This window comes from Micropterus dolomieu, linkage group LG08, assembly GCF_021292245.1.
Source record: "Micropterus dolomieu isolate WLL.071019.BEF.003 ecotype Adirondacks linkage group LG08, ASM2129224v1, whole genome shotgun sequence".
Taxonomy (NCBI): Eukaryota; Metazoa; Chordata; class Actinopteri; order Centrarchiformes; family Centrarchidae; genus Micropterus; species Micropterus dolomieu.
In genome coordinates, this window is record NC_060157.1 from 23,539,389 (window position 1) to 23,563,335 (window position 23,947).

Here is a 23,947-nt window from a genome sequence, read left to right on the forward strand (position 1 = left end):
CACTCTGTGCATGTGGGTGTGTGTCTCATGCTCACAGTAGTGCGAGTTGTTCTCCTCTGGTGGAGGTGTAACATCTAGAACCGTCCAGTGGAAGTCAAAGGTCATGACAGGCTGCTGCAGTGTTTGCCAGGTCACAGCCTCACCTGACAAGGGGAGGAAACCCACCCTCTGCAAACACACACACACACACACACACACACACACACACACACACACACACACACACACACACACACACACACACACACACACACACACACACACACACGTGGTCGATAAAACAAAGACATTACATGAAAATTCATTTTTCATCCAACTAATCTTGTTTAACAATACAGCAAACAGTATTTTAGCATAGTGCTGTCTGACCAGAGTGGGTGGTGTGTTGGGGCTGGAGCAGCTGACGACCATCAAGTCCTTCTGGACTGTTAGCAGCTTCCAACTGCCAAAAACTCTGGAAACATCAGAGAGACCTGCAGAAGAGAGAGAAAGAAGCGATGAAGGGAAGACAGAACATGGTAGACATGATAGAGTAGAAACAAACGCAGAAATACAGGGCTTTTGATTTGGTGCGCTCATATTAAATGGTACAGGTCTTGATGAGATTATGTCCAGCCTTTGTAAATACAAATCACAGATGGAGATTAAATTTGTAGAAGATGCATTTGAAATAAAATTGTGATTTGTAAATAATGTAATCTGTAATTCGATTTGTCTTTAATTTTGTGTTGTGTCTTTGGTGCACAGTGTTTGTTGATGCAGTGTTTCTGCAACTTTTGACTTTTATTTTGAAATTCCCACAATAGGCTGTTGGTAGCAACATTAAGGCTGTTGGTCTTGTCGTACCTTTCTGTTCTTTCTTGTGCTCCTGATGATGAAGATGAGAAGGTGGAGGAGGAAGGGGGGGAGGAGAATCAGGAAGAAGATTAAGAAGAAGAGGGTCTGAGGAGGAGGAGGAGGAGGGGGAGGAACTGGAAGGGGAGGAAAAGGAGAAGGGGGGGGTGGCAGAAGGGGGGAGAGGGGAGTAGGAGGAAGAGGAGATGACAGAGGAACTGCAGGAGGAGGGGGAGGAAAAGGAAGAATAGCAGGAGATGGGGGAGGAGGGGGAAGCCAAGAGGGGGAAGGAGGAGGCAGAGGAGAGAGGGGTGGTGGATAGAACGGAGGGAAAAGAAGAGATGGCGATGAGGACAGAAAAGAGAGAGGAGGAGGAGGAGGAGGAGGAGATGAAGGACTCTTACTATCAGAGAGGGAGGTAACTTTGTTTGATCTTCTGTCGACCATGAAGAGATCCTGAGAGAGAAGACAGAGTAAATGAGTCTTGGAAAGTGTCTTTGATGATGTGGCAAACACAAAACAATAAGCAAATATATTTACAAAAATGCAAAAAAAAAACCTGTCTATTTCAGGTATTTTTATTATGATAAATGCACTTATTTGCTTTCTGTCCGAGTTTAATGAGAACACTAATATCTGTGTATTGATTATATAGCAAGAGCCAGGAGTTGATTAGCTTAGCTTAGCATAAAGACTAGAAGTCAAGAGAAACAGCTAGCCAGGCTCTGCCCAAAGGTCACAAAGTCCACCTAGAACCTTTAAAGCTCACTGATCAACACATGTTGTGGTTTTACTACAGCTTGTGTACGGACTACACAGATAAAGTAACCTATGTTAATTAGTGATGTCAAACTGTTAAATTTGTGGTTGTTACCTTCCAGTTTCTGCGGGCACTGCTGAACACCACTCTCTGACTGTCGGCGGACCAGCAGCAAGACGGCAAAGATTCATACACACCTGCAAACTCACCTGAAACAAAGAGACATCATTTGGGATAATTTGTTTGCTTTTTTTTTTTTTTTTAAATGAGGACTCTTCCTACTTTATCCTGCTTCGCTTTGTTGGAAATTCATGAATAATGCACAAAATACTCTGGATAAACATAATAATATAAATGTATGATATTGTACAGGTCTTTATTGTATAGTGCCAACCTGCGGTACATTCAAGTGATTAATGCAGATGATGAGAAGGTGCCAATTTGGAAATGTGCCTTGCTAGCTGGAAATGGACATTAATATTGTATAGGAAGAAAATTACGGTTTTAAAATATCATCTGTATTATTTATACATTTGGGATTTCTGTATTTCAGTATACACACACAAAACTCCAAAGCCACATTTCTAGACATCCCCTTTTACTCACTATGAAAATGCTGATGTTTAGCATGCATTTACCATATTCACAATCTTGATTTAGTGTAAGTAAGTAAAACTTGCTGGACACCACTCATAGCCCACCTTTGGAGTTATAGAAAATCTAACCTCAAGAAGTGTTTATTTATTTTTTTTATTTTTTGAAACAGTCAACGGACTCAGCTGATCTAATGACGGCCCCAGAGTCTGGGTGCTAGGACAGCAAAAGAACAATCGCTATTGGTTTTACATTTGTCACACGGTATTGCCAACGGGTTTTGGTTAGATGACCTAAGAGAGTGCTAGGTGGTGTAAGGGCTTAGTAGTTGGGATGTGTAGGCAGGAGAGAAGCCATGTTGTACAATAGCAGCATTTTCAGGGCCAACGTTGAGAAGCTCAGTTTTGTCCAAATTAAGCTGAAGAAAGTTTAGTGACATCCATTCCTTTATAGCAGCTAAACAGTTGTGGGGAGGGCGCTGAAGTCATCTGGTTTTACTGAAACATTAAGTTGAGTGTCGTCCGTGTACCAACGATAGGATATACAACCAAAGCGACTGATTATCTGGCCCAAGGAAAGCATATACAAGGAGAAAAGAATAGGCCAGAGGACCCCTGAAGCACCCTGTATAACAGGCGAGTAGATGAAGACACAGTTACCCACTGAGACCAAAAAGTGTCACAAACCATTCTAGGGCTTTCCCTGTAATACCAGCACAACTATTTAGTCGGTTGATAAGTACTTTGGAAATTAAAGGATATTTAGATAGGCCAGGTTTTTTTAAGCAGCTGGATGCAGATCTTAAATTGGTCGGGGACACAACAGAGGGGCCAATGACAGGAGGGACCTCTTTATATCTGTAGAACACAGGTTACTGAAATTACTGATCAGTTCCTTAATTTTAGAAGGTTGAATTGGGAAATTATATAAATCAGAGAAGATAGATGAGAACTTCAGAGCAGAGTGGTTATTAAAAATGCGGGGAACATACTGGTCACCTCAGAACTTGAGGAGAAGTCTGAATGAAGGAGATTAATACATTTGTGATCCGAGACATGGTCTGTCAGTGAGAGGGAGATTATAGTCAAGCCTAAAGTAAATAAGAGGTTATGGGTGTGGCCTCGGTTATGAGTAGAACCAGAGACATGCTGCATCAGGTTCAACGAGTCAGTAATGTTTATAAAAGTGGTGGCAAAATGGTTAGACGGATCATTCACATTGTCAAGGGCGTCACTTTGTCCATGAGACGTGATAATGCACGATATTGGAGTCACGAGAATAAGACCCTTCATTTCCTGCATTCTGGACAACATTTTTGCACAAATTACCGTGGAAATGTCTTTATTTATATGAAGGGAAACAAAATTCATGTGGCCTGTGACAATTCAGAATATATAAATATTATTGAAAATAATACAGTAACAAGCAGCTTGTTTTTTTTTAGCCTAAGTTACTTTTTTTGGTCAAGGCAGATCTTTGTCTTCTATATTAACATTGAATTTCATGTTTTCCTATTGTACCTTTCTCATAGAATTTTTATTTGTTAGTTAACGTTTCTTGTTGCGAGCTAATTTTCAGAAAACTTTTAGCAGATGCTTTCAAAAAGTGGTCCCAGCACGGCCCATGAACCTCGGGGAGTTCAAGTAACTGTAGTCTGGAGGGCACAGTTTGACTAAATGGCAGCAGTCCCCAGGTCTCCAAATTATTAGATGTGATCAAATCATTCAGGGTAAAGGTTTTGTTTGAGAGAGAGGCACTGTATGGAACATATCTGGCTGGTGTGATGGCTGTGGGGAGGGACAGTGGTACAGTTTATTTAGTGAAGATCGTTCTTCTTAACCTGCTTAGTGGTGCAAAGCACGAGCAAGCCTGTTTGTTACAATATCCTGAATAGACAGGTGAACTAGTGAAGGGTTAGGCACAAGGAGGGACAATAGGAGGTGCCAATACCCAGGTCAGTAGACTGAGGAGGAACCATAGAAGAAGAACAGGGAACTTCCCATGGACAGGGGCGAGATGTAAATAGTCAATCACATGGATGAGACAGCACCCTGCTAACCTGTGTTAATTAGCACTAAAGACAAATTAAAATTTTGACCTGATGATGGCGCAAGATGAAAAGAGTGTCACCAAAGTTATTACAATTCACCCTGAGGAGGATCCATCCAATAGATGCTGAGACAAAACTCAAAACCACAAAAGTCAACCTCACAGTGGCGCTAGAGGATCACCAAAGTCAGTAGAACACATCCTCTGGGGACCCTGAAAGTGTGTTAACAGTATGTGACCTACCAGTCTGTGGTCTGTTGACAACATCCAGCAGTGTGGATGTTTTCCCGCTCTTCAGATCCAACTGTGGACAATTAAGAGTCGCTATTTACAGAAGGCAGAACACAGATACGCATGCACAAAGACACACACACATGCACACACAGAGTACCTGCTGAAGACTGAGGCATTGGTTATGAGGACCAAACACTTGACCCTGCAGGTAGATCAGCGTGGACCCGTCTGGACTCAGCCTGGGACAGCACACTGACAGGTTGTCCCCAGACAGACACTCTGGTTTGGAGGGAGAAGGATGTGAAGGGATCAGATGAGCAGAGAGAGTGTGAGATTGAGTCATTTAAAAAGAGACAGAGACAGTGTGCTCACCACAGTTTCCATCCAGGTCGAGCTTGAATAACGCTGACCTGAAACACAATTTTAAGAGAAAGAGACACTGAAGGAAACTGCAAACTATAATTTACACAGTTTAGTTTGAGGCCTGCTGTAAAAATAAACTGTGTTTTTCCATGACTCAGTGAACTACGTTTTCTTTTTGGTGACTGCAAACAGAAACAATGTTTAATATTTTCTGCTTTTTCAGATGTGGCTGCTGCCATTTTCCTTTTTAGCTTCGACTGCATATTTCACACAAGAAAGTTGCCTCCCGTGCCTCCAACATACTATAATAACAACAACGTAATTGACGGATATTATCTAAACTATGAAAATAAAGCAGTTATCCAACCTGCGGTTGGAGCAGAACCTCAGTCCGAGTCTGAACGGTTCGTGGTACCAACCGACAAAAAACACCGCCTGACTGCCTGGAGCCCACAGAGCCTGGAGGAGAACACACACACACACACACACACAACACACACACACACACACACACAGTTAATTACAGAAAAAACCTTCAAATAGCATATGTTAGTTTGTATCAGTATTATTTTTATTATTAAATTATGTCAGTCGATAAAATCAATAAGTCTTCATTGGAATTTACACTGGGAAAGTGAACTCACACTTTATCTTCATGCACTAACAGTTCAAAAAAATCTAAATCCTGCAGTGTCAGATGAAGTAAATGACAGCCTCTCTGTCCTCACCTGTCCAGGTGAGATATCAGGCGGGACGCCCTGCAGCACGCTGACAGAGCCGCTCTGCAGATTCACCACACAAATCACCGGAATGCTCTTACTGGTCAGAGCCTCGCCCCAGTCTTCACAGTACATACTCCTGTCCTGTTTGCACACACAAGCAAAATAAGTGACATGTATACATTAACACTTTGCTGTGTAGTTAATGACAGGAATCTTCTGTTTTGTGCGTGTCTGTGTGTGTGTAATACCTTCCTGCATGCAGATTCCCCATCATGCGTTTCTATTGATGTGTTCTTGCTCTTCTCAGCTACATACAGAAGTTTGTTCTCACACTCGGACCATGACAGACAGCCAAACTGGGCTGGAAACACCAATAAGTGTTTATATAAACACATGATAGCAGGGCGTAATAGCCCACATTTCACAAAAATGGAAGTGTTCAGGTCAGATTTTCTGAGTGATGATACATGACATTTATTTTTCTTTGAGGGAAATAAGAATAAAAATGCGTGTAAAAATGTGAAACATGTGTCTTACAGTCATCATACACTGTGCCATGTTTCTTGATAGCGGTCAGGTTCAGGCATTTCCTGAGGCCGTGGCGGTCCCATATCTGAACAGCAACAATCACGAACAACATCCTTCTTTCAAATGCTCAAACACTGATACAAATGATATCCTTACACAGAATACTGTGGCCTGTTTTTCTCACCTCGAGGAGCTGGTGGCCACCTGTTTCCCTGACAACGGCCTTCAGGCCTTGAATGGGAGAGCGTCCACTCAGTAACCTGAAGAGCAGAAATAAAAACTGATTAGTTCAGTAAACTGAACGCCTGGCTCAAAAGCAAAGTTTCACTGCACTTCCTGGTTCAAAGTTGAACAGTCTGTTGCACCTCTGACCACACTCAGCATCACTGATGGGTGCTGGTGGGTGTGGCCTGATGTAACACTTCTACATCATTGCAGCAAGGTGAGAGCACAACAAAGCCATTTCATACATGAGAGATATAACCGTATTACTTAGATCATAAACTCTTGGCAATCTAAAACCCTATTCCGCCATCAGTGACGCTGCGTTGGTGTTTGGCAGGTGAGCGTCGTAGGTGGGCTGATTAATCAGTGACGAGTCAGACAAACACACTGAGCCATGGGACTTTTTTTTTGGCGCAGCTCAGCTACCAGAATTGCGGCGTTTCTGCCGTTGTTCTACGTCATTAAACCACAGTTATGCTGCGCGATCATGCGCAGTAAATGCTGGTGCCGACAGGAAGCAGCCCTGTAGTAGTATTTTATTGGTCCAAAACTGGCTTCACTGCTCTTCATTCAAACCAGCGGGGTGGCTTTGTCCAGTAATATACTGTCTATGGTTAAGATGCTTTTTAACCCCAAATGGCCGGTAGATTAAGTCACAATAATGACGATGTTATGAAGCAGCAGTTCTGAGCAGGATATATTTATTATAATTAAAGTTAATATGACAGCAGTTTGATGTCTTGTGATTATGCAGCTATTATTTGGAATTGGTAAGCCTACAACCTACTCTATTTCCCTCAAACACAGAAACAGAAGGGGGCAGGTCACATTAAACTAGAAATAAAACATGTAAAAAGTATCGGTATCTGCAATACCAGCCTGGTACACCAGCTTGGCGTTGGATCGTAAAGGAAGTAAGCACATCACTAGTAACAAGATGTCTGTGAAATTTTGGGGTTTAAATTCACAAAACATGAGCATTCTGTTGAGTATGAGGGTCATTCGGCAGAACAACAAATCAGCCTTCTCACAGTATTTTGTGTGTGTGTGTGTGTTTGCACGCACTCACTCTCCAGACACAGGTACACAGGGCCCTGGTGGGAGGACAGTCCTGATGCTCTTGTGGTCGTTGCAGTCCGTTATCAGAGTCCACTGCTGCGAGTAGCGAAGTCTGGAGCCACGGACCAGGTCGCTTTGACTCCACTCTGGATGTGGACACAGTGAGAAGTTTTCCAACTTGGGTTAAATAAGGAGACACTCAATTATTTAAATTATCCACACCTGCATGATACAATCATGGGCATGGACCTAAAGTCTAAATGAATGTGATTCATGTGGTGGCATAAACAAGAAAAAGGTTCTGATGCAAGCAAAGCTATTTTGCTAACCTGAATGTTTTTGTTTTATTGTCCATGTTGTTAATGACTGATAAAAATGAAATCCACATTTTCATGTTATATTATATAAATCATGTTATATTATATAATGTTTTTAATTATTTATGTTCTGTGTAGGCCATTTAAACAACTGATTTGCTTGAATCAGCAGAGACAGGAAGTCTTATGAAGAGAACATAAGTGTCCTTCCCTCAAACCACAATCCGGTGTCTGACAAGTACACTGTCCAACAAAGAAACAGCCAGGTTAAATAGTCTTCTTCCAGACAAACAGATGGGTTTACTCTGTAAACCTTTTTAAACCCTTAATACAAGATCACTAGTATCAGTGCCAGAGTGTCTTTGACCAGCAGGCTGTCACGAAATCCAAAGAAATGCTGGAGGTGGAAGTCATTTGTTTTCATGGTGGCTGCTTTTGAGGAGATCTTTCATTTTCTTCTGATTCAGGTTAATGTGATTATCAGAGGAAAACAAGATATCTGGACAACTACTGGCTGATGATTGGGACAGTCATCTTTACCAGAGGACGATTTCCAACAACTCTCTGACCTCTCAGATTCTGACTAATATGTTGAGATTACACTGCAGTTAACTGAGGTATTTTCCTAACTACAATGTGTACTATCTGTAATGACAGCTGCAACTAATCTGAAAATAGAAACCTTCTTCAGATCTTGAATTACCACAGTTACTTACTGTTGAAAGTGTTAAACAAAGTGTAGGCAGCACCACTAATGCAAACCGTTTGCAAAATCACCAGTAATAATGTGTGTGTGTGTGTGTGTGTGTGTGTGTGTGTGTGTGTGTGTGTGTGTGTGTGTGTGTGTGTGTGTGTGTGTGTGGGTGTGTGTGTGTGTGTGTGTGTGTAAGAGAGAGGCAGAGAGAGACGGTAACAAGCAGCTCACCTGCGGCCACAGTGTAGATCCGGAGCTCTGAGAGCTGCTCCTCACTCACCTGAGCAGAAACAGCTGCAGGGAGCCCGCTGACCTCTCCATACACCCCGGTGATTTGTCCGGGGTCCATCTGCGGCTGCTGTCGCACACACACAGACCTCACATTAAATCACCTGTCACACTGGCACGGTCAACACGAGCAGATCTGACAAGAGCAAAACTCGTGCATCAAGCACTGACGTTAAACCTGCTCGGAGGGTTAAAATAGTTCAGGCTCGGTTTACTGCAGTGCTGTTTATGAATGTATCCACGTTACTCTGTCAATGACTCTAACGCCTCTCCTGGACTTGATTCAACATTTCACAACAACGACTTTTACTCTACCAGCGCCTCCATGTTGAATTCATGAATGGACGATACCACTTTGGTTCAGGTTGGAGGGTTGTAGTAGAAGGAAGTGACCGCAGGGGGGCAGCAGAGGGTCACGAAAAATCACTCTCCTGATCCTCGTGATTTCAGTTGTGAACATCTCTGTTACTGCTGAGGAAATTGTTAGTTAATAATAATAATAATAATAGTTGGTTCTTCTTTTTTTAGCTATTGATTTCATTAACGTTTTATGCAGACAGTATGAGGGAGTCTTAGTTTGTAAATATGAATTTAAATATGAAGTTTTAAATGTGTCTAACTGAAGTTTTTAAAAAACAAATGGTAGGCAGTGGTAGCTGCTGCGTTTTCAACGTGTTCAAGGGATTATTTACTTTAATACATTCACATCAACAATGTGTTGACATTTTTATTTTTGCTGGCCTGCCTGCAGGACTCTCGAAATACTGAGCTTGTCCTTTCACCTGGGTTTAACATTTTAAATGTTTATCATTCTTACATCTTTCAAACCACAGCTACTTTTAGTTTCAAAATCTTCCAGATAACTTAAAAGGAAAAACATTATATACTAAATTGTGTCATATTTGTGCCTCAGGCTAACATTGCCCTCTCCTTCACCGGTAAAATCTTATTACTTTCTATCCTAAGTAACTATCTCACTTGTGTTTCCCCAAATCTAGTCTTTTCAGGACAGAAACTACACCACCTCCTTTCAGAATTTACTCAGATAATCTTTATTTCATTTGATCCACCTTCTGTCCACGTGCTGCAGAACCACTGGACAAGACAGTTTGGGGAGGCCTGTGGCTGATCTTCATTCAGGGGGTCAAACCTGGTCAACAACAGAAGCTGTAAAAGCTGATGACAAGTTTTCACCAAGGTACAGACATTTCCAGGAAGCTGTTAAGTGTTTTTATTTTTTTAATATAATCGAAAGCACTCTTAGATACTGCAGCCACAATTTAGTGGGTCATTGAATTTTAGATGCCAATCATTTGAAAGATCCCCACCAAACCTCTGATCAGCAGCTCTGGTTAGGGCCCTGTATGTGCAGCCTTTACTGCTTGTCAGAGGGAAAATCATCCAAAATAATGATTCAAGTACATACCATAAATCCCTATGTACAGTCTATCTGCAATACATATACATGGATAGATTATATGACCCACCCACCTCCAATAAAAATATACATGAGAAAAAGAAAAAAAAAAAACTAGAAATTCCTCTCATTGTCAGTTCTTTGCATTTTTAAAATTTCTTAAAAATTACACAGTACTCTTAATAAATTAGAAAGTAAAATACAATAATCCACCAGGAAGGGTAAAAATGTATTTTTCCTCTCTACTAATTCAAAGATGACAATACTGACTCTTTGACTTTAATATTTTAATTAGGCATCTTCTTGTTTATATTTTCAAGTGTTTCATGATGTTAAATAAAATTCTAACGAAGCACGCTCTCACACAAACACCACACGCATTATCTTTTAGGTTGCATTGTTTGTGAAGTCAGTTTCTGGTTTGGCAGCCGAAGAAGCCACTGTGGGTATAACAACAGAGGGAATAACAAAGGAACGATTAGGAACCATTAGCCCAGAGAAGAGTTTCTCCAGAATCTTTCCCTCTTTTTTTGCTGTTTGTTCCGGACATTGATGCTCGAACACTAAGCTTCAGACAAGGACTGGTTATGTCCAGGAGAAGCAGCTTTATGTGCAAACTGAATTCAGAAATTTGGATTAAAAAGACTTGACTGACCTGTCTAGACAAACGGCAGCAGTTTGAACAGAGTATCAACAATATCCGTTAGCACCAGAGTTTTTCAGTGAGTGTAACATGGAAGGCTTCCACAGATATCAAATATACCATAAAGCTATAAAAATGTTTAACTCTTACAGTGAGACTCAATATTTTACTTCCTCTGTATTTTATTAATAAAATGAATAAAAGATCTTTTGGATATCTAAAAATCCCATTTCATGTGTGCACATAAAATGTATTCTTCTGTGTAATTAAATTGTTTTAATCCTACATAAAAGAGGTTTAGGATGGTTTTACAGTTTTTCCACTTTGTATGTTCCTCAGCAAGACTGCCTTTGCCTGTGGGAGCTACGAATAAATGTTTACTGTGTGGAGAATTCAATTGCAGCTGAAGAGCACAAGTGAAAAATCCCTGTTAAGAGTTTGTGGAGTCTGTGTGCCTGACAGCTGAAGCTTTGAAGGCATCATTTTGTGTCCATCTCAATACAGCCCAAGGAGTTCCTCGCTTGCTCATCCATTCACTTCATCCCCGTCCTTCTCTCACATGACGTCAGCCCGTTTGTCCCTGACTTTGTTCCTCTGTTTAGTCCTGGCTTTGAAGGCAGCGGAGTTGAAAAGGTGCTGTTGATGAAAAAAAGATAAAGAGATGACTGCGACAATATTTATACAGGTTGTAATCGCACAAGATGACTTGTGTATTTTGCGGCACTTTTAGCTGAACTTTCACCGCAGCAGTTCGACATCATGCAACATAAATACAGAAAAATGCAATCACACACTCCAAGGCCAGATTGTTCCAGTGTGCAGGTCAAGAGAGTCAAAGACAGAGGAGATGCTGTTACCTTCTCAAACCGAGAGATCTTGTTGCCTTTGACACTAGCGTCCAGGATGAGGGGAGGGCCGAGCCCAAAGATGTCTCTCAGTAGTGGGTTGAACTGCACAAAAAGAAAAAACACACACAAACTAAAATTAACTACCAATTTTTTACCAGTTTTGTGTTTATATTTGCTGATCTTGAACAGTGTGCATTCCACCATTCGCCTTTAACATCTACTAAAATATGGACAATTTAATTGAATTAACTCAAATGTAAACTCGACCGGGGCTTGAATTAGCATTTCCTTTCTAATGTGTCATTATTGGTTCCATTTTGCTAAAATGCTGGGTATCTGTGCATTATCACTTTGCTTATTTTTACACAATAAATCTAATAACAAGGCGGTGGGATATGTGCACGTGTGGGGGTGTGTATTGCATTTGTTTATTGACAGGCATTATACTCCACCTGAAACACAAACAAAAAAACAACTTCTCGTCTGTTCACACACACTGCGGCAAATGAAACCATATGCGGCACTACTGGGGCACAATTGGGTATATATATGAGGGTATTTGTCGTGCAATGGTATAAATGTGTCCACTGGTAGACATCTGGCACTACCGCGGGAGCTCTGTGTTTGCCCTATCGCCACTATATAGTTTGGGCAGGCTATGTAAATCAGGGCTGAATTCTCCCATGATCAATTAGTGTATCATGTAGGGCTGCCCCCTAATAGTCAAGATGAATAAGATTTCATCGGTTAATTAGTCGCAGAAAAAAGGGCTGGGGATAAAGTATCAAGTATTCGTGCCCTTGTAAAATGTATAGTTAAGTCTCATTATTACAGTTTTGTAGTTCTCTGTACATTCTCTGCACAGTGTTAACCATGTTAATTGTAACTTTCTTTCTCCGCCCTAGAACTCAAACCATTTTCTGGCGCCCCAAAAATATATCTTTAAATAATTAAATTAAGATCATAAATGTGCACCAACTAGTCAACAAATGGCTTAAACTAACGTTGAGTCAACTAGGGAAATCTTTAGTCGGAGGCAAATGTGCATCATGATATAATATCACATATACCTACCTGCAAGGTCAACCATCCTGTGAGAACACAGAAAACTATTTGTTTTGAAGTACACTAAAGGCTTCAGTGCATTTCCTGACCTGTAGATGGTGTCTGACTCCGGACTCCATGATCTCTTTGAAGGCATCATAGATTCTTCTCCTCATCCAGCTGTCGATGTAAACGCTCTCCACTCCAAACCTGATCTTCTCCTCTGTGAAGTCCTCATTCTGAAGAAAGGAAACATCTCAAAAATCAAAAACATATGCAAAAACAAGAGTAAATTCTTCTGAGTGACGTTTACACTACTAGCTAAAGTCAGGGCAGATGTGCAGAGCTCAAAAATGAAAAGACCAAATGTTGTGAGTTACTAACATAGAAGTAAAATCATGAACAACAAATATCCTCGTTGCAGATACAAAACCTACCTCAATGTAATGTAGCACCTCTCTGAAGATGGAGCGTTGTTTCCTCCTGTCGTTTTTGGCTCGGTGCTTGTTGCCGTCTGTGGCTAAACTCTTCAGACATTCACACAGACTTTCACTGTCCTCCACCTCGAATTCCTGCACACACCAGTGATATAAACTGTAGCACGGAAATATGACACCAAAACCATCCTTAAACCATAGGTGTGGCTTCAATGATAGAAGAAGTGTACACAGTATTTGTTTCATGATCCCTTCCTGTTCATGTGTCCTTGAGCAAGACATTTCAATTCAAGTTGCTCCTGATGGACAGGCCAGCGCCTGCATAGCAGCGCTGCCACCATAGGTGTGAGTGAATGAGAGGCAGAAATTGTAAAGCTCTCTGTCTATTAGGACAGGAAAGAGTGTGTCTGCTCCCAAAGGATCTCAAGTGAGTTTGTAACGCCAGGAATCCACTGACTCCGGTTACGGCTGCGTCACGGTTTTGATGCGTCCATAGCTCGGCGTCAAAGTCCACAGCAAGCGTCTCAGAAGCGTTTCAGCAGCGGAGCGTGCAGCCTGCCCCACGTTACGGACTTGTTATTAATTTGTCCTTTTTGTACTTCTACTACCTTCGTCACAGCTCTATGTGACCCTGTTTCGTTACGTCACCTTCAGGCTGCGTTTCCCACAAGGCGAATTTCAGAATCAGAGCATTTTGCCTGCCTGATTTTGCTGACATGTTTATATTTTGTTGATTTTGTAATCAGTGTTTGCTTTTTGTGCTTCTACTGTGATTAAGTAGGCAACATAGTTGAAGGATTTCTTTTTGTGTCTGTTTTAACAGTGTTTATTGTTCTTTTACAATCGGAAGTCTCCACAGTGTTTTATTTTGAAAATTGACTGGATTCTTTATGCCGTTCTGTGTCTGACTTCCTGCCTGGTTCGATCTGCTCTGTGATGCTTGAAGCGGCTTGCGTCAAAAATAGACCTGCTACCTATTCTCTGCGGAGCGGAGAGCTTCTTCTGGGACGCGCTGCGTATGGTGGACTCACAAGCATCGACTGTAATGACCGCGATCAGCTCCGGCAACCGCGGTGCAGCCGTAACGCACCATAGCCGGCCGGAGTCAGTGGATTTTAGGAGTTAGTGTGTGTGTGTGTTTACCTCTTCGATATCTCGTCCCAGCTCCACCAGCAGGGCGATCGTCTCTCCCACTGTGATCCTGTAGTTGACGTCACTGCTCTGCAGACAAGCCTGGAGTTTGGGGAGGTGACTACAGGGAGGGCGACAAAACAAGATAATCACTATTGGTTACACTTCTAGTCACTGTTCAGAACTTTGACTTTGGCAACTATTTATGAAAATGTCACAGCCATAAACCTCAAGAGATCTAAACAGAGCAGAGAATTATTTGTGACATCTGTCAGTGTTCATATCCCAAGCTTGTACACAGGAGGTGATTAAAACATTCTAAAATGCTGAGCTGAAACTTGTGTCCTCGTGGAGAACATTTGCAACTCTGTCCAGCTTTAAATTTCCCTCCAGTGACATGACGTGTACACACTGAATGTTGAAAAGTTACATTAGCAGAAGCTCAGCATCCTTTTCAGGGTCTACTAGAAAAGGAATTAGAAATTCAATGAAAATACTGAAAAAAATCACATTGTGACTATTACTATAAAGACTTTACTCTCTTGTCCCACTGAGGCAGATGAGTTTTGTTTGCTTCACTCACAGGTCGAGCAGCACACTCAGTTTAGATGCAGGACAGAGGGTGACAAGCAGCGACCAGGCCTGCAGTGCAGCGCCATGGAGGCCTGGACTGCCGGGTTTGGGTGTGGGCAAAGTTCCCTCTCTGTTGGGGTAGGAAGACATGAACACACTCTCCAGAAGGGCCAATGACTTGATCAAGTCCTGGGAGGGTAGGGTGGTGATGTTGAGGCAAAAAAGAGAAAGAAAATGTAATGAGGGATGAGAAAGACAAACAGCTGATGACATCACACTGCTAAAACAACTATTGTTAAGCTGCTGACATATGATTTAATATCCCAGACACCAACCCATAGTTTGCCTGATATATATTTTGTTGAGGTACCAACGGGTAAACTGAAACTACTAGCAGTCAAACTCATCCCTGAGGTGCCAATATTTCCCTGTAACCCCTTACAAGACTTTGAGACTTCTGAGTGTCATGATGGACTCAGCCATTGAGAAGAAGCTGTTCTCACCTCTCCTTCTTCAGCAGCAGAGACGTAACAGCACATCCCCAAGGCTCTGGCACACTGATGAAGACAGATAATTGAAATAACCAGACATTTACACAACGACACGCAATTTCATTTTTAAACAACCTAGTCAACCTTAGAAGTTCTCCTCTCCTGATCTGTTAATGTTGTCAGTTTAGAAAAACAGTGCAGTAAAAGTGATAAATAATCTGGGTTTGACAACAGCTGGGCACAGATGTGACCAAAAAAAGGGCATACTGTCCTACTGACCTATATTTGTTCCTACAGACAGAATTCCCAACTCAGAGTCCAAAATGGCTGCTGTCAATGTCATACTGTGGGACTACTTGCATTTTAATGGCTCCTATTTGTTTCCAAAATTGACACAATGGGGTGAAAATCAGAATCTCTTTATTCACCAAATGTACAATGTACACAGGAATTTGACTTGGTGGTACAGCCCAAAAAAAAAAAAGTGGAAGGGTAAAATTAAGCCAAAGAGAAACATTCTAGTATAAACTAACTAACTAACAGTTGACACGCGTGTTAAGACACTTAAAACATCAAAGCTACAACCTCAGCAGGCTGGAAAACTTTCCTTGAGTAAAATTTGCTTAAAATCACAACCAGATCACGAACTTTCTAAACTGAATTTCTGATATACGACTTATTCAACTATTGTACAAGAATGGAAGTGAGAGTGGGGTCAGCTGGGTGGGAGAAATGCATTGCAGAATTTGCACTTAATGATCTCTTGGCTGAACCAGATGTTTTTCGATTGGTTGGTGTTGCTCTGCAACTTTCAGTGTCATGTTGCTGAGTTTTAAGCTGCAGTCCACAACATATTTTTGGTCCAGCATTTTCACACGCATACGTCAGAGCTGACATGCTTTGCATGTTTCATTTTCTGCTCATCTTTTCTCCCAGATGTTGCCGTCAATGAAAGATAATTCCGTATGCAAAGTTTTGAACAATATCAGAGAAGGTTTATGTAATGACTCACACTCTGGCGGGCTGCTATGCTTGCACTGTTGTCAATCAGAATGGCGGTGAGGATGGGGCGAAGCACCTTGAACCCCTCCTCTGCCTCATCTCCACCCCCCAGCTGAATGCAGAGCAGGGTGAAGACTGTGGCTGCCGCTGCCTGCTCCTCCCCACTGCCTGGAGGAAACAAAATTTTTATTTGTTTATCAATAACTGCAGTTATTGTTGGCTGCATTTCTGTTCCACCTTGAGAAACAGAGGATTTCATGTTTTCTGCTCTAGCACTTCAGGGAAGACAAAACCTTAATGATCTGTGTGTGAATTTATACAAAATCTACACGTGTCTTACGTGTGTGCAGATTGCCAGACATACTGTATGTACACTGTCATTCAAACATGCAAAACAACTTACACCACGATAAAGAGAGATGTATTTAACTAACATAGTGGAATATCTGTTTATACCTTTTTTAAGGCTCCTTTCCAGGCAGTCGCTGACAGTGAGGCGTCTCTCTGTCAGGAAGTCATACAGCACTCTAGAGGAGAAGGCCTGTCGCAACGACTCGAGTCCTGCTAGACGCGTTTTAGCGCTGAGAGAGGCACAACAGACACAAGGAGAGAGAAGTTTTTTTGGTAACATCACTTCCTGCAGTATCTACTACTATGTTGGGCTGCCACATTGGTGGTGTGCTTTGTATTTGTCTCCCTGTTCATTCCTGCCATTTTCTAGTTTTATTATTGCAAATAATACTACTACTACTACTACTAACTAATAACAACCTCACCTCTTATCCATCAGGTTGTCTATACACTGCTTGAGTTTGTCTTCCGTTTCCTCCTGAGCAGTCTGTTCATCCACCTGCTCCCCTCCTGTGTTTAGCCAGTCAACACACAAGTGATTTTGTTAACTGTATGCAAGTTTAATGCTTTAGTTTCAGAGGGAAAAAGATCAAGTAATTCATGCGAGTTTCACCGTCACACCCATAAAAAAAGGTTGCTAATAAACAAAATAGACTATAAATTGTTGGCTGCAGTCATTTCCTTTAGTGAAAGTGATTAATGGTGCCTGCATGTGTATGTAGTATCTGTATTTATGTACAAACCTGTGCCCTCTTCCATCACAGAGGTGCTTTCACTCGCACTGCTGTAGTGGCTGAGCACATCAGACAACAGCTCATCATCGCTGGCACCTGACTCTCCCTTCATGCCATTTTTAACACCTAGAGAAAGAAAAAAAAGACAGATGAAATGAGACGGGTTGGTGGTTCATATTTAACGTAATAATTCAACTGAAAGCTCACACTTGGGAGTCTCAGTTAACACAAACTCAGATTTTCGAGTAATGTCAAGGAAGCAAATGTGAATGAATCATACCTGAATCACTATACAAGTTAACAAACAAGTCTGAATGCTGTTCTCAGCCATATCCTGCTGCTGCTGGGTGAATTCACCTGATCTAGACAATGCTGAGCATCTCTATCATGACAGGGGAGGACCGACGAGCTCACTATCAGCAGTTATTAGGGCAGTGACAGAGTACAATATATATTTAAATGTTTCCCAACAAGAAGCCACAATGTTGTTGGGCGACAACAGTTATTTCCTCCTTTATTGGCTACAATGTTGCCTGGTTGTGTACTTCCTCAGCAGGCTGCAACACAAGGGAGTGGACAAAATAGCAGCACTAACACTAGAGCCCTGCAGTAATTACATTTGCAAAACTCACAATGGCCAGTTTTCAGTGAGAAGAGATTAAATTTGATGGTAATTTTGGGTGGTTTTAGCGGATGTACTTGCAGTGCAACGTCAAGAAACAAAACAGCTGGTTAACTGTGAAAGAGAAATAACATGAAGCCTCCCACAATAAACCAGACTCTGGCTGGAAGCCATTTCCCAGCAGTGACTGATTGCAGTTTTAGGGAAGCTGACCGTATGCTTCCTCTGCTCAGCTGTCTTTCTTTGTCAGTAACTGTACGCCAGCAGAGTTCTTCTTGTACAAAGACACACACTAACAGACACAAACCAACGCACAAATTTGTCATTAATACAACTCAGCAGAGCTTCAAGCCAAGTACTGAACCACCTTCACTGTGTAGACACTGAAAGAGTCTATACAATTGAATCAGCTTTTACTTTTTCTATTAAGATATTTATTTTGGAGAGGAAAAGGGAATGAAAAAAAGATTTTACTAAAATATACTCATGCATATTTGTTGAAAAAAGATTTTATCCTAATTGTTTTAAATGTTCTACCTCAGATATGTAAAGAGATCCGCTGTTTGGCATCAAGTGTTTGTCTTGTTCCCACCATAAAGTGTAGTTCAAAACCACATATTAACCATCTGGATTCTTCAACTTTCACCCAGGAGCAGAAATCAGCCTTTGAACTTGAAAGAAATAATAATATGACATTTAGCGTGATAATCATCTATTTCAAGTTATATGAAATTTATCGTGATAACATTTTAGGCCATCTCGCCCAGCCCCAAGGATAGCTGAAGTATATTTAAATACAATTTATTTCATTCATCATGTCATTTTTTATGTCTTAGTCATGTTTTATTGTCAGTCTCATGCACATAGGAGCTGATTATTAGTACTGGGCAGTAATTAGTGTTTTAATGTTTCAGCACAGCTCAGGGGGTAAGAGCAAGGCAGGCTAAGCTAAGCTAACCCACAGGTTCCTGCTGGCTCAGGACTTTCTACTGTTGGTGGGATTACTGGAGACCAGAGTGGCCATTCATTTATTCAGTGTACGATCCAGAAAGGTCAGACTGTGTGTGTGTGTGTTCCTTCGTGTTGAGATCAACCAGGACAATCAAGGTAACACAGAGGTCACAGGTATTGTTGCAGCAATGCAACATGGAAGCTATAGTTATGAGTTAAGTTCTCAATGAAACCATTTATTTACTTTTTCATATCAACTGGAGACTACCAGCAACAGTATCAAGTTCTGTTAGTTCTGTTCTGCTAGTTCTGTTTTAAGTACAAGCTTAACACTGTACACACGTACAGTAAATATGACAACTCTAGTAGAACATGTTCTGATATCATTCAACTGTTTCACCTGTATTCAGGTAACAGGAACATTCCAGAGAAGAGGATGAGTAACTGGACCGGGTATACATTTGAGCTCAAAATGTGTAAACTGAGTAAACTGGGCTAAAGGTCAACTATTTGACACAATTGTAGAGTCATTGTCTGATCAGCGGTCCCCGCCTTTTCTTTACACTGCAAACGTGAAGCACTCAGGGGCGAGAGACGATGCTGCTGTGATAACATGTTAGCCTTAAATTCAGGGACTCCAGTCTTTTAGAGGTTAAACACATTCAATCAACGGAGTGATGAACTCATACAAAATCTAGTTTTACTGTGCACTCACACTAAACGCAAATCGAGGGTTGGGGGCGGAGCGAATACATAAGCAGCGTTCCGACCAAAGGAACTACACCCCGGAAATAGGAACCTTTGAAGGATCTCACTGCGTTTCCAGTGAAGGGACCAGGGTCTAAATTTAGTTCTAGGGTCTTTATTTTACCTCCCAAAAAGTCCCTGCTCGGGGGGTTGTACTTTCCATAAAGTACCGGTACTTTGGGGGGGTGGGGCTTGCCTTGAAGTGAATTTTTGAATGGGCGAGTAGTGGCTACTGGCTTTAAACTGAGCATGTCGACTGTTTTTCTACAACTGCTCCTGTCTTTTCCACCTTTGTTTGCAAACCAATAGATCACAATCAACAGTCAGATAGCCACACAAGTCTCGCCGAAGTCTGCCTGAGATCTTCCATCGACATTAAATGTAGTATTGCTTGCAAATATCATCCAGCGTGCAGCGGAGTTACACTAAATACTGGGTCCGAAGTTGTTTTTTTACGGTTTCACCAGTCAGGAAGTTTTTACACACAGCTGAAGTCGATCTCCTCTTCTCCAAAACAAGCGGAACAGCTGATAATACAGCAGGTAGAAAGCTTGACACAGACGCAAATCTGAAAGGATTTGCGCGAGTTGAAAATTTCCAACTGGAGCAAGAAAGTTGCATGAGGCTGTGTCGCGACAGCCTATGAGCGTTGAGATTGTCTAAACGTCACAGACGGCTCCAGATCATTGTTTGGAGAGGACCAGGGAAAGCGTAGGCTGACAGACAGATGCTGAGCTACAGGCAGCTGTGGAGGAGAAAGCCGGGGCAGCACTGCAGCTTGTGCATATAAACACCAGCAGTTGGACTGGATTATGCTCTGACTACACAGTCAGAGTTAACTGCTTAAATTGACTTTTTACTTTAATTTTTGGGATTAAAACGTTGATTTAGGACAGATAAAGCCAAGGCGAGGATTAATTCAGCGTTTGGTCTGAATGCAGTTACAAGACAAACCTGAATACAGCCCTGAAAATCCTGCTTTGCTTCCTGTAATAGTCAGACTTCTTTGACAGAACAGCCTGCAGCTCTCTCGCTTACAAAGCTACTGTTCACAGCTGAGATAACACACCCTGCGAGCCTGTATCAGGCCCCATCCACACTAGTCAGTCATTTCCCAGTCATCGTCCTTGAACCCTCAGCCAATGTACAGGCTACTCCCCCGCTGCCATGCACGCACACGCGCACACACCTTCCCACGCAAGCCTGCCCACACACAGTTTGGTTGCAGTAAGTGCGAGCTCCCTGCCAGGAATCACGTGTCATCTCCACTTTGCTACTTATGCTTACATAGCAATCACTCCCACGGTTCCAGCAGTCAGTCAGTCAGTCCCTGAGGAAGACGCTCTGCTGACGGACAAATCAGAGCTCTGAGCCAAAAGGGTGGGAGCTTGTTTAAGTCCCCTGGCCATGACCTGAGCTTCAAATGAAATACTAAATTATCCTGTGTTCCCTCTACAAGCATTTTGCTGAGGAATTTCGCCCCCACAGTCAGGGAACTTATGTAACAACAAAACTCTAATTATAATTAATTATTGTCATGACCAATTGTTGTTTTTTCCATGCTTCCACCATTAACAATTATGGAGGAAATGCTGTATAAGAAACCACTAACTTTGGAAGGCAGGATGTTTCTCTGGAGAAACAAACACTGAGCAGCAGAAAAGCTCTTGCCTCACTACAACTTGACAAATTTAACATCAGATTCTGTCACATTTGCTGTAATGTAATGTAGAGATTTGTGGAAAGTTGTTAACATCAATAAAACATCACCTGTGCAAGTATTCAAACTAAATAAACACACAGGAGCAGTAAGGCAACGTGGGGCTGGAAAGCTACAGAGTAATGACATAACTACAAATTAAACCGACTCCTCAGTATATCACGCAGTGAGGTGAACACAGTGTCAAGAGCAATACACCGACATGACGTTACATACACATGCATAAAAGAGAGAGGAAGCGGTCACTCCATGAAGCAATGACAGTCTGTATCCAAACATTTCTGGTCCCAGCGCAGGTAAGAAAAAGAGGGTGGATGATTGGAGACCGGTGATGCAGCACTAACTAGATGTTGGCAGACCGCTGTAAGTGAATAGGTTGGTCAGATGTGGATAAGCTTTCTTTATATTCCTGTGATGTTTGTCTTTTAATGAGCCATCTATCTCAGCTTGAAGGCTGGGCTTTATCTCATTGTGTTCAACCATGACATGCTTTTTTTTGGTGCCAGTGCTGCAAAAAAGAGGCTGTGGTAAAGTCAGACAGTTAGTCAATCCAGTACGCAGCCTGGGCAGTAAATGTATTAGAGGGGGAAGAAATAAAACTATTCAGTGTAGCTGGACAAAACCAACAATATGAGTTCAGCACGTGAGTGGCTGCTGAGTTTACTGCATGCACTGTAGTGAGGTTCAAGAGCTTCTGGACAAGCCTTGGGTGGGACACCAAGCTGAGGTAAGGGGTCAAGGAGTTACCTTTCAGCGAGGCTTTAGCAGACAGCTGCAGCTGAAGAACCTCCTGACGAAGAGAGCCTGGAGATGATGCATGGGCGGAGGGATGAATGGGTGGATGAAATAAAGGGTGTATAGATTGGAGGAAGAGGTGTATGAATGAATAGAAAGATACAGGAATGACCGTGTGGGTAAGAAAACATCAGATGTGAGCTCCATTTTCCCTTTTCATTGAACTTTGCATTGCAAAATAACAAGCCTTAAGTTAAAAGTTAAAAATGTGCAAATAAAAAGAAACATTAGACTTAATACTCCTATTCGTCCATTTCTTAATTAAAGAAATAAAATAAAGTCATATGTAATATATATAGACAAACACATGTAACTGTAACATGTAATTTGCGTGCATTTATGCGCTGGCACGTGTGTGCTTCCCGGGCAACGTCACTCCATAAAACGTGAGGGGCCTGAAACGCCTTTAGGCACATGTATGGTCCACACCACTGCTGTAACGTTACAATGATAACAACAAATAACTTTGGCTCCCAATCCGCAACTCAACTGCGCGTAAATTAAGTACATTCATGTGCAAATGTACTGAGAGGTCATATTGCACTTGTTGCATGAGTTGCTCCCCTTCAACTCAGTTTCATCTACCTGTTTCGAGTGTCATGGCATTGCTGCTAAAAATAACATGCGGTGAATCTTAACCCTCCACGTGTAGCTTTAGCAAGTCAGGGTCCCGAAAGTTATCTTCAGAGATAACCATTAACTTTCTTGGACATGTTTTCCATGGTTCAAACTTACACTAACGTTACATAAACACGTTGACGTGGGTGGCGTCAACGTAAAATGTCAAACACATAACGTTAGCTAGCCTTAGAAGCCACATGGCAGACTGGAAAACAATGTACACGTTACAGAAGCAACAAGGTAACGTTGGGCAAACTGCTGCCGCTAGTCTGGCTTAAAGGTGTGGCGATACAACTGCCTGTTACTACGTTAACATTTTCGTCGCAACTGTCATATTAAGTCATTAACCTTACAGCTGGCTTCTTGACAGATTCTTGACGGCGAGTTACTATCCGCTATCGCCACTTACCCGGCTTACTGGAGCCACGTTTCCCCTTTTTACTCCGTGGCATTTTGAGCAGCGCTTTGATCCACAGTTCAAAACAAGTCTGGCTGAGGTAAGCTAGCTATCTTAGCCTTTTTTCAGTCCAACTGTCAATTCCCCTCCTCACAGATTTCACAGTTTGTGTGAAGGCAGCGGCAGCACAGGGCTGGATGATCTCTGAGGTTTGTGACAGCTGGGTAAAATGCTCCCACAATTCCACCTTCTTCCCCACTGTTGTTGACACTTTGGCTAACGGTGGCTAGCGTCCTAAACAGCCACGCTCCGCAACTCCCCGCTTTCTTCAGTCTTGGAATAAAGAGTTGTCCGGTGACGGAAAGTCACTTTCCTCAACGGTTTTCACAGTGTATTATCTGTGATTGTCCCCAGGTAATCTATATCTAACACCAGGTTGCGATAATAAGTATTTTCCTAAGTGTTTGGGACGGAGTTTTGAGCACGCTGCTGTCGCAAAGTCCACCATCTTCCTCAGTAATTCTCAACAGACCGGCAGCCGGGGTTGCCAGGTTAGCTCCGTTAGCATCCCCCGTTTCCGGTATGCCAAAAACAGTCCCAGAATGGAAGAAGCGCCTGGTATTAGATTTATGTGATTTCTATGATTAATCTATGCTTATTCAAAGTGACAGTCGCATTAGTGTCTGTAAAAAAGTCAACAGTGGAAATACAGCCAGAACTCTGACTGCTAAAATGCTAATAATGGATTCTCAGAAA

The 23,947-nt window shown here is 42.0% G+C and overlaps 2 protein-coding genes across 3 annotated transcripts in view; both read right to left on the reverse strand.

Annotated features, from left to right (window-relative positions):
* zgc:136971 (S9 family peptidase) overlaps positions 1-9,009 on the reverse strand; it is a 15,779-nt gene extending 6,770 nt beyond the window's left edge. The window contains exons 1-15 of the mRNA XM_046057109.1: positions 8,983-9,009; positions 8,611-8,737; positions 7,379-7,514; positions 6,269-6,344; positions 6,094-6,169; positions 5,805-5,917; positions 5,563-5,697; positions 5,202-5,293; positions 4,844-4,881; positions 4,629-4,750; positions 4,481-4,541; positions 1,709-1,803; positions 1,239-1,290; positions 370-473; positions 36-168 (exon numbers count right to left, since the gene is read on the reverse strand). Coding sequence (XP_045913065.1) covers positions 36-168; positions 370-473; positions 1,239-1,290; positions 1,709-1,803; positions 4,481-4,541; positions 4,629-4,750; positions 4,844-4,881; positions 5,202-5,293; positions 5,563-5,697; positions 5,805-5,917; positions 6,094-6,169; positions 6,269-6,344; positions 7,379-7,514; positions 8,611-8,737; positions 8,983-8,994 — 1,372 coding nt within the window. The 5' untranslated portion in view covers positions 8,995-9,009. The remainder of the gene's footprint in view (positions 1-35; positions 169-369; positions 474-1,238; positions 1,291-1,708; positions 1,804-4,480; positions 4,542-4,628; positions 4,751-4,843; positions 4,882-5,201; positions 5,294-5,562; positions 5,698-5,804; positions 5,918-6,093; positions 6,170-6,268; positions 6,345-7,378; positions 7,515-8,610; positions 8,738-8,982) is intronic.
* Positions 9,010-9,695: 686 nt separating this feature from the next.
* ifrd2 (interferon-related developmental regulator 2) lies at positions 9,696-23,758 on the reverse strand. 2 transcript variants are annotated; one of them, XM_046056874.1, is made up of 13 exons: positions 23,204-23,758; positions 22,126-22,182; positions 17,348-17,464; positions 17,030-17,114; positions 16,710-16,834; positions 16,264-16,421; positions 15,264-15,317; positions 14,771-14,949; positions 14,200-14,308; positions 13,057-13,191; positions 12,730-12,858; positions 11,585-11,677; positions 9,696-11,363 (listed from the first exon to the last, which is right to left on the reverse strand). In XM_046056874.1, the coding sequence occupies exons 1-13, from the start codon at positions 23,244-23,246 to the stop codon at positions 11,283-11,285; spliced, it is 1,365 nt and encodes a 454-aa protein (XP_045912830.1). In that variant the 5' UTR covers positions 23,247-23,758; the 3' UTR covers positions 9,696-11,282. The 2 variants fall into 2 exon arrangements, with proteins under 2 accessions (XP_045912830.1, XP_045912831.1); XM_046056875.1 differs by lacking the exon at positions 22,126-22,182 and having other exon boundaries at positions 23,204-23,755.
* Between the last annotated feature and the right edge of the window lie 189 nt (positions 23,759-23,947).

Coding starts and splice junctions, on each gene's coding strand:
- ifrd2 (XM_046056874.1), bottom strand. CDS start 23,246: ATGCCACGGAGTAAAAAGGGGAAACGTGGCTCCAGTAAGCCGG. Junction 16,422..16,709: donor GGAAAGGAGCCTTAAAAAAG/GTATAAACAGAT, acceptor TGTTTCCTCCAG/GCAGTGGGGAGGAGCAGGCA. Junction 13,192..14,199: donor TGGGACGAGATATCGAAGAG/GTAAACACACAC, acceptor TGGTGTGTGCAG/GAATTCGAGGTGGAGGACAG.